This window comes from Vitis vinifera, chromosome 14 (assembly GCF_030704535.1).
Source record: "Vitis vinifera cultivar Pinot Noir 40024 chromosome 14, ASM3070453v1".
NCBI classification, from domain to species: domain Eukaryota; kingdom Viridiplantae; phylum Streptophyta; class Magnoliopsida; order Vitales; family Vitaceae; genus Vitis; species Vitis vinifera.
In genome coordinates this window covers 22,588,012-22,598,544 of record NC_081818.1, presented here as the reverse complement: position 1 = coordinate 22,598,544, position 10,533 = coordinate 22,588,012, and the positions used below count along the sequence as shown (strand labels likewise).

General features: G+C 36.9%; 1 protein-coding gene across 1 annotated transcript; it reads right to left on the bottom strand.

Annotated features, from left to right (window-relative positions):
- On the bottom strand, window positions 1-3,668 carry LOC100253129 (protein NSP-INTERACTING KINASE 1). The gene is made up of 11 exons (XM_002278929.4): window positions 3,164-3,668; window positions 2,926-3,058; window positions 2,741-2,812; window positions 2,493-2,636; window positions 2,309-2,380; window positions 2,123-2,182; window positions 1,950-2,047; window positions 1,630-1,779; window positions 1,184-1,525; window positions 714-1,093; window positions 1-621 (listed from the first exon to the last, which is right to left on the bottom strand). The coding sequence occupies exons 1-11, from the start codon at window positions 3,264-3,266 to the stop codon at window positions 301-303; spliced, it is 1,875 nt and encodes a 624-aa protein (XP_002278965.1). The 5' UTR covers window positions 3,267-3,668; the 3' UTR covers window positions 1-300.
- Window positions 3,669-10,533: the final 6,865 nt, after the last annotated feature.

Here is a 10,533-nt window from a genome sequence, read left to right as displayed (position 1 = left end):
AGACATGAAAACAAATATCATTATTTTTACAAGCTCAGGATTTGAATTGGAGAAGACATGGAATCGGCAATCTAAATACTGTCAGTTGCTCAGATCAGAATCTGTACATTCAAGGAAGAAACAAAAGAACAGAGCCCTTTGGAGCTCTGATATATTACTATTATACAACACAAAATTTCAATACACATGATGAGATCTTTGCAGAAACAGCTTGAACAACTATAATTCTCTTCTTTCGATATTTCAAACTCTTTTCTAAACCAAAAAGAAAAAAAAAAATCTAAGTTTTTTGGAAAGAATTCACCGTGGGCCAGAAAGCTCCATTGCTTGGACAAGTAATGAAGAGTCATCAGTAAGGTCAGAGTAGCGTTCTGATGAGGATAGTTCGTGGGGTTTGCACTTGGTTACTTCACCTCTCTGAGAAGCTTCCCATCTCTCTGCAAGCCCATCACCTTCAAGCATTTGCACCACTTCAGACATTTTAGGCCTGTGCCCTGGAAGGTATTGGGTGCACAAGAGAGCAACCTGCACCATTTCCTCGAGTTCGACCCGATCGTAGAAGTGCTTTAGATCCTTGTCTACTAGAATCTCAAGCCTCTTCTCCTGATGAATTTTCTTTACCTGTGATCATAACTCAATGTAAGACATACTAATATAGCTATCTAGAATGAGTTTGATTAATTTATAAGATAGATTGAATAAAATTTGCTCACCCAATCAAGCATGGCTCCTTTCTGGTTAGCTGCCTTGCCAAATTCTAGAGCTCTCTGTCCTGTGATTAATTCAAGGAGAAGGATCCCAAACCCGAATACATCGGTTTTTTCAGAGGACTGGCCTGTGGAAAGGTACTCAGGAGCTATGTGCCCCACAGTGCCCCTAACGGCTGTTGTCACATGAGAGTCTTGGTGATCCAAAAGTTTTGCCAACCCAAAATCTCCTACCACAGCCTCACAATAGTCATCGAGCAATATGTTTGCAGCCTTCACATCCCTATGAATGATCTTCGGGTCACACTGCTCGTGGAGGTATAGCAATCCTCTTGCAGCTCCTAAGGCAATTCTCTTCCTGGTGCCCCAGTCCAAGACTGGCTTCCCTGTTAAAAATAAATGATGGGCTAATTTAGCTTTGAAGAATCGGCATTTGAGAGCAATAGCTTTGATTCATTTGAACTTTTATTCGTCACCTTTGAGACGAGAAGCAACACTGCCATTGGACATGTAGGGGTAAACCAGAAGCCTTTCAGAGGTGGTGATACAAAAACCATATAGCCTGAGGAGGTTCCGATGAACTGCTAGGCTGATCATCTCGACTTCAGTCTGGAATTGTATTTCTCCTCCAACGGCATTGCCATCTTTAAGCCTCTTTACAGCTACAATAGTCCCATCCTGGAGATACCCTTTGTAGACATTTCCAAAGCCACCTTTTCCTAGTATGTTCTTGCTGCTGAAATTGTCTGTTGCAATCTGAAGTTCTCTAAATTGGAACCTCTTCAAGTTTCCAAGGGAAACTTCCTCATGATGCCGGTCTGAAATTTCAAAATACATGATATTAATAAAAGCATTATTGCCGCCCCCACCAATTAAATAATCTACTGTCTTCATCAGTGAAACTTTATATTGTTCCACAAACCATTAACATCAAAGAACATCTGCTGGTTATGTCGTTGCCTCCACCACAGAAGCAGTCCACCCCCAAAGATGAGCAGACATATGCATCCAAGGCTTGTCCCAAAGGCAAGGGCAAGTTTGTGATTCTTCGATCTTCTCGTAGGTAAGGCAGCTACAGGAAGCATAAAGGATAAGATCAGATCAATCCAATAAATGAAAAAGTGATGCAGAAATACACTTGATTCAAAGGTAAGTTTTTTACAAAAACAGAATTAGGACCTAAGGCATCATGATGGTTAAGAAAAATGAATTCGAAAGCAGGGAAAATCTTAAAGTCCATACTCTGTGAGCTGTTCAAGGTCATGGACATAGGCATCAATGTCGTTCCATAGCATTCTTGTTCGGATCCTGTTGCACAGATCAGAGGGTTGCCTACAATGCTGCAATGACAAGACAAATAGTGAGCAATTTCCATTTGGCCAATTCTTTGTCATGATAGACTAAGAGAAGCTTACTTGAAGGTTTTAGCAGGAAATCTGGGTACAGGGCCACTCAAATTATTGAAAGATAAGTCACTGCAATGAACAAACCAACAGAATAACAAAGCCTAATTCAGCAACACATTTCAGAAAGGAAAAAGGAAAAAAAGAAAAGAAAAGAAAAAGGCATAGTGATACAATAAGAGAGGCTAAAAGATTTACAGAAAAGCAAGCTGGGTCATGTTAGCCAATGACACTGGGAATGGTCCTGATAGACTGTTATTGTTGAGCCTCCTAAAACCAGTTAGAGAAACCGAGTCAGATATAGAACAGAATAGGATAGAACAAAGGAATCTCCGAAGATAGGCTATACAAATGTTTTTAATCACCAAAGTTTCATGCTTACAAGTATTGGAGGCTTGTCAAGTGACCCAGAGAAGAGGGAACTTCATCAGTGAAGAAATTATTAGAAAGATCAAGTGTATGAAGCTTTGAGAGCCTTCCAAGCTCTTGTGGGATTGGTCCTGTGATGTTATTGTTCTGTAAGAGCCTGCAAATAAGCGCAGAACACCACACCCATTAAAGCTAATGATAGGAAAAGAATCATTCCCATTCAGAAGTTGGTAGACCACCCTATTCTTTTGTGCTACTTACACAATCTGCAGATTTGTTAAGTTGCCTATGCTTGGAGAAAGAGTGCCTGATAAATTCTGGCTAGGAGTCCCCCTGCAACAAGATCATTTCCACCACTTCAAAACCTTTTCATCTTAAACAAGGGGGATGCTATATTTTCATGGTTTGTGCTGAAACATAAAAGGGTTTTTTGGCAGCAAGCTTACAGGCCAACCACTAGAGAGTCAGTAGAGCAAGTGACCATTGTCCAGCTACATGGATCAACAGCATCCCCATCCCAATTGTCAAGAACACCATGAGGATCCACTAGAAAAGCTTTTATACCCATTAAAGCTTGCACTGAAACAAGAACACCCATGTGAAACAACATCCATTTTCCCTACATTTGAAGCTAAACAACACATTGCAGATTCAAAGATGACAGGAAAGAAAAGTTCAAGTTACCTTCAAAGTTTACACCTTTGGGAGAAAGCAAACCATTTGCAGAAGTCCAGAACCATAAAAAAGGCACAAACCAGAAAGCAATTACCCTGCTTCTCATTTCCATTGGATCACAATTCACAAGAACCAAGATCACCCAGATGCTACAGCCCTGTTTATGATGATTGAAGAAGCAAGCGCAGAGACTATTCCTCAGATGGGCTAGTACTAGTCCTCAGATGGGTTTCTTTTGTTTGAGGTAATCTTTAGATTCCCAACTATGCTTTCCATGCCGGAACTTCATTCCACTAAAATCTCTGTCAGACCCCAAGTTAAAAAAGAAAAAAAAAAGAAGCAATTCTTTTATATTATAAGAGAGATGTAGCATGCCTGTTTAGGGTCAGGTGTTAGTAAAGAAAACAATATATAATAATTGCCATCATCTCAGCAGAACAGCCTGATGTAAATGAATCTATGAATTTAGAAGATAAAGGATAGAAGTGGGAATTCCTCTTGAGTGTCAATCATGCATTTTCCTAGAAAAGGTATATCTCATTTCTTTTTCTTTTTCTTTGTTTTTTTTTTTTTTTTTAGTTCCTGTACACCTATCCGTTTAAAACAAAAGCAACAAAGCAAAAGGACTACCGTCCAAATTAGCCTTGAAAATAAGCAGCTAGGCTAGAACCATCAACCTTTCATTTAAATCATCAGAAAATTAACCTTTAAACTATTTAATGTAAGGTATCTGTTTTTGGATCATATGTTTAAATCTGTAGAAAATGAACAGTATTATTCAAACTTTAAGACAAAGTGAAGGCAGAGAGAGAAAGGGAAAGGGGAAGACATCGGTTTGGGTGTGGGGAATCCAACATTCCCTGAGTTTGGCCATCCGATAAAGTTTAAAAACACCGATTTCTTTATGAAATAAGAATGTGGGAATCTCAAGGCAGGGGGAGGGGGGAGGGAGGGAGGTGCATCGAGATTGATGATGGATTTGGTGAGCCACCACGGGAAACCTTTGCTGTTGGCTCCATTATTTTAATTCATGTATCTCTTTCTTTTGGGTCACCACTAAAAATCAGAGTTTTTGAGTAGGGGGATGGTGGTGGTCTGGTCTCCTCCGCTGCTTGCTTTATTGATTCCACAAACCACTATCAGCTAACACACCCTTCCTCCTCTTCAACACAGTCAAATCCCCAGACAATAAATCATCAAAAGAGACCCACTTTTAAAAGCGAAAGCTGCCACACTCCTCCCCACCTCTTTATAGTTTATATTATGATCCCACAACAATGCATGCATGCATGCCTGCCCAACCGCCTCCCCCTGCGTGTCTCATTCGTTCCAAGCCTCATGACATAGATTTCATCCGGGGTGGCGCCACGCGCCATGATGGATGGTGGGAAAGGTGGAAATCGTCTGGATGCATGCCAAGCAGGCAGGCGCGTGGATACGTAACGGTATGAGCGAGTTGGCGCGTAAACGTGTACTTTTTGTGGGTTTTGTGCCTCAGCTAATTGGGCCGGAGTGGTCTGGTCTAACCGGTCTGACCGGTTTCATGGTCCACCAGAATTGCAAGACTGATGAAAATATGTAGTTTTTAAAAATAGGATAATTTCCTTTACAATAATGGGGAAGAAAAGCACTTATTTCCATTCCCAAAGAGGCTCACAGCTTCTTGTAATGGGTGAAAGCCCCTTTAAAAATGAAGGGGGTAATAGAGGGAAGCATGGAAGCAAACACTTTAGGGGCATGTGAAGGGGGGATGGAGTTGGGTAGAAGAACCCCACATTTTGAAAGAGGAAAGAATTGACCAAACACTAAGAAAAGAACAGAATGCTTTAAATTTTGGAAAATGACAAAGAAGCCAGTGATTAAGAGGGCATAATTGTCCCATCTTTCCATCACCACAACCCCCACAAGCAGAGGGGTCCATTCTCACAGGACCATAACCTTAAGATATTAGGCCACCCCATATGGTTTTAACCCTACCTTTGTCCCCACTATAATGTACACATCCCCTTTAAACAAGGACTAGATACAGCGACTGCTTGGTTTAGTTTCAAAACTAGACAACCCAATGAGCACTGAGCTTGTGAGAATGTGTGGCTGGAAATTGGAACCAGGTTTTAGGAGAAGCAATGTCACTATTAGCGGGTCGACTGACTGACTGCCTAGCTTAAAAAAAAAGGGGTATGGTGTATGGTGTATGATGAGGGTGAAAGTCAGAGAGAAAGAATGTATGTATATGAGTTTGGGCACATATACATGATGTGTGACATTAGGTAATGTATGATAATGACCACCAACCCTACAATGTTTCTCACCTTGATTTATAATTTTTTAGAGTGGCCTTGGGTCCCCTATTTAGGAACATGCTGGATCAAACCCACTTTTGTAAATTTAAGAAATTTGTAAAGCTTGAGGGGTAGTTCAGTTGGTCCGACCTTGGATTTGCTCCTTAGTTGAGCATCCACGGTTATTTGTACTAGTGCTTACATCATAATTTACTATACTTTATGATTTTAAAAATATTAATTTAAAAAAAAAAACATTAGTTTTTTATAAGCCTCTAAACTTTTTCATGTATTATATAAAATTTAATATTATTTTTTATTTCATAAATAGAAAATATGAAGTGTATCCAAGCACTTAATTATCTATTTAGAAAATAAATAAATTATATTAAATTTGAAAATCTTATAATAAAATTTTTGGTACTTATTTAGGTTGTCATGTTGATCACATCACTCTCTGAATTGGCAATTGAATGCAGAAAGGAAAAATAAACTAATTTACTTAATATAAATTAATCACTGTTTTTGTTACAATTAATGGCCACTTGTCATATAAACATCAATGAGAGCGACTTTCCACGTGTTATTTGTCTACTTGTCATGGTTTGGTGGGAAGTGGAGTGATATGGAAGCTACAAAATTAGTTCTTGTACTAACTTCTATTTTAATTTTTAACTCATAAAAAGAATGTACTGCATTTGATTGAAATTTTGGTATACAGCTTTTCAAAATATATTGTAGCTTTCATACTTCAACTTCAACTTTTAGGTCAAGCCAAAACCAAAAATTATGTATTTATATTTTATTAGAATTTTCTGATCCAACTTTTCAATTTATTTTTAATATTTTTAAATATGTTTTAAAAATAATTTTATATATAGTATTTTATTTTTAATCATTTTATATGTTTATATAATTATTTCTTAAAATAACCTTTAAAAAATAAGTGAAAATAATAAAAATAAAATAAAAAATATTCTTTAAAACACCTTATTTTCTATTTTTAATAACATAAACCAATCAATAATTTTTAGTTGTCAAACATGTTTCATGTATTTTTTATTCTAAAAAACAAAAAATTGTTCTAAATAACAATTCCCAAACATACCATAAATTTCTATCTGATATATAAAGTGTTTTAAAACAGTATTTCACTTACAAATAACTTTTACGGTTCAAAATCCATTGGTGTAAATGGAACTAAAGCCATCAAAAAGAGTGTTTTTTTTAGTTGAATTCACTAATAATTCGTTTGATAGTATTTTTAAAAATATTTTTAAAGAAAAATAAGGTGGTCGGTAAAATTTTAAAAGACAAAAAAAAAAAATCATTTATAATACTTTTTGAAAAACACTTTCATTGAAAATACTTCAATAGAAACAATTTCAAACACGCTTTAAAATCTTTTATAACAATAAAAGATATACTTGTAAATAATTAAAAAAAACCTAAGAAGGCTAAGATGGTCAACAATAAAGCTGGGAAATAATAGCAAAAGATGGTGGAAGGAGAATAAGAATTGTAAATGAGTAAGAAATATGCATGTGAGAAAACAAAGTGAAAGGAAAGATGTGGTAAGAGTGGTGGAGGCATGCAAGTTGCAACACAGAGGAGTCAAACAAGTAGTGGATAGGCAAATGAGTAAGAAATAATTGTGCTTTTACTAGTATGTTGACAGGGGGGTTTGGAGGGAAGAAGACCATTTCTTCCCATCTCTCCCCCACCTTCGAACACAGTACAGACCCACATGATTATTTGCTTTGCCAGTGCACTTAAAAATAAAGACATCACAGATGATCATCTAGACCATGTTTTAAGGACCCCATCTTGTCCCCTACCTCTCCCTCTCACACAACCCACTCTGCAATGGCAGCCCTCCACACCTCCTGTTTTCATCCCCTTTCTCATTGTTTCTACTTATCACACAGGACCCCCCTTGTCCCAACCCCATCAATTCCTACTAATCAACACAATCATTCTTCTCCATGGCATCCAATGACCACTGCAAGTCTTACAAACATCCTAACAGTTTCTTTACATCTTAACCATAATTGAAGTAGCACTGGTTCTGTTAGACATTGGGCATCTTTTCTTTTTCTTCCTTCTGGCCCTCCTCTGAGGTTTGAATTGGTAACTCTTTACAAAAGCACCATTACAAATATATATTCTCCTTTGTGTGAAGGGCCACTGAACCCATTACATAAAGTCTTCATCTATCCTTGTGGGTGGATGATTTATCATTTCAGCATTAGAGACTCTTAAACTAAATGAAAGTAGACAAAGGGGTGCATGCTCAAATAATAACCAGTGCACTTTAACCACTTTGATGGAAAATATTATTAAGGCAGACGCAGAGTCACATATTTTTGACAAAGAATTCAAGAGAAAGGATCACATACATCTACTAACTACACTTTCTTTGGAATAAAGAAAATGATTAAGAGGAGTAATACTTGGGCAACAAATAGAGGATGACATAGCTCTAAATGTGACAGGAGTGGGCCATGGACATGAAAAAGGAAAGTGATTAAATGTTCAAAAGCTTTAAGACAGTAATGGCACCAGCATGACATAGAGAAAGCTTGTGCGAGGGAACAACAGGTCCCACGTTTCCTCTTGTCATGGATTGTGTTTAGTATCTTGAAAAGACCCTTAGGAGACCATTTAACACATACTTGTACCCCTTCCCATACAATAATTGGGTCCCTTGTCCTCTCAGACTGTAAAATAGTTGAGAGACCAGCAAGGTAAACCTAAAATTCAACCCCATCCACCTTTTACCATTTCAGCATAATATTTGGATTTATGAAAAATTGAGACAAGCCTTAATATTCAACTTCAGCTGGTAACTTTAGCAGACTTTCATGCCCAACAAATTTCAATGGTAAATTTATGTCAATTCAGCTGGTACCATACCTAAATTTGTGCCTCCAAAAACAAGTTTTGGTTGTCAAAGAAATGGGATTATCATGGTCCTAAAAGGAACAAATTATTGACTTTGTATCCTAAAGAAATATACAGATATCATATCAATCAATAGAAAACAGAGTTGCACACCGAGGTTCCTGTCAAAGAATTATACAGCTTCGTAGCTGAAAAACCATACCTTAGTATCAGATTAGTGGATCTTTTGAGGTCTGGCTATGTGTAAGGTTGCCTTACAGCTGTTATGACACAGAAATGGCAGTTTTAGTTTGATATCCGTGATAGATATATATATATATATATGACTGTGAGTTTGGCTCCTATTTTTGGTCCCCCCTCTGTACTCAGCTTCTATGAACAGATATACCCAGTAAGTAAAAGAGCTAATCATCAAGAGTTGATGACAATTTGTCCTACTGACCACACAATAACATCAGTGGTCCTCTCTACTCTTACTTCGATTCCAAAAATTCCCACTGGTATTGAAGATGTCAAACAAGAAGCTCCAGGGAAAAAACGTTCGCATTTAATTCACCTTACAAAATTCAATGCACAAATAATATAGTGAAGAGAAAGAACGAACTTCGGATCAATTGTTTGGTCACACTCATCGCATTTTGCCCATTGAGGAGTCATATTCAACCATTGGCTGCCAGCAAAGCCATCTTCCCCGAAAAAGCAGCTGCACATAATTTCAGAGAAAACTTCATTGAAAAATTGAGGGGAAGGTGACAACAATGACAATGACACAACAGAAGTGATAGAATGAAGAACATCGAAAGAAGGGCAAGAAAAATGAATGAGATATCCATAAAATAATTTTAAGAGGAAAAAAAAATGCAATTGTATTTCACATTCTCTGCAAAGAAATAATAAGGTCAATAATTGTAAATCAACTTCAGTAATTCTTATTGTAGGCTAAATGTCATATATTCTTGTTGGAATTCGTGCAATGATTAATGACGAAAAATAGAAAAAAGAACACGGAGATTTAAAGTGACTCGGCTAACTGCCTACATCCACGGGATCAGGGAAATAGGATTTTCATTATGTTAAAATTAGGGTTATATGAAAAAAGTATTTATACTATCCCTTATGAATGAAATTCCAAAAATACCCCTGAATCGGACCACAGGAGCAATACACCCCAACCTATCATTCACCCCACAACAAAAGAAGTACAAGTCTGAATGGCAAATGTCATTACTTCGCTCCAACATTTGCCCATTTTTCTCCATATGCCTTTTCGCTTAAATATGAGCCACATACTACAACAATTCCTCCATCTGAAACTTACCGGTCTTACCCATCAAGATGTAGATCCTTCTTAACCTTCTATATAATCTTCCTACAAAATTTCATGTTCCATCATGTATTTGATCAACAGATGAAGAGCATATGGGTCTCTCATGGCACCTTCATTAACATGACACCTTATTATGGATGTGCTGTATAAGCATTAGTTTATAAAATATTAGATATACATGCATTTATACACACAATCCACACATACATAACATCTGTGTTGTAATATGAACTGATCGGTTCTTAAAGATAGCAGATTAACTTAAGAAACTGGAGAAATCATTATCTAATGATTGTGACAAGCCAACTGCTTCCAGCTAAATGATTCTTCAATTGTTACATGTACAAACTAAAAAGGTCCACACAAAAACATAAATCATATCTTTAGATGGAATCTGTATTGGCCACCACAAAATTAGCAACCAAAGCAAAAGTATGATTCCTTCAAAGCAAAGGAACATAAATTTAATGCAGATGCAAAATTCTCAGTCCATAACTGAATTCTCACTGTTGAAAGATTAGATTATTACAATGGTTAAAAATAATAATAATAATAATAATAAACAATGCAAGAAGATGACATTCAAACCACTTCTTTTAAGCCCAGGCCCCTGAACTAAAAATACATGGAACCAACACTGTTGTGAGGATTTCCCCTTTTTAGACTAACCAACAACCATTCAAAGCTTCTAAAGCACTTTTCCTTTACATGGTACAATATTGTAGAAAATGTCCCAATAATTCATGAAGTCCCAATGTAGTCTTTGGGATATACAAATGAAGATCTGTTAGCAATTGATGGCCTGAATTTCATCATTTGAAGAAAATAAAAATAGTCATAAGAACTGAAAAAAAAAGCCAAGTATT

Bases quoted from the DNA above. Each gene is read 5' to 3' on its own strand.
- LOC100253129 (XM_002278929.4), bottom strand. From the start codon at position 3,266: ATGGAAATGAGAAGCAGGGTAATTGCTTTCTGGTTTGTGCCTTTTTTA. The intron at 2,813-2,925 runs GTAAGCTTGCTG...ATCTTGTTGCAG, and splicing joins GACTCTCTAGTGGTTGGCCT to GGGGACTCCTAGCCAGAATT. The intron at 2,381-2,492 runs GTAAGCATGAAA...AACTGGTTTTAG, and splicing joins TTGACAAGCCTCCAATACTT to GAGGCTCAACAATAACAGTC.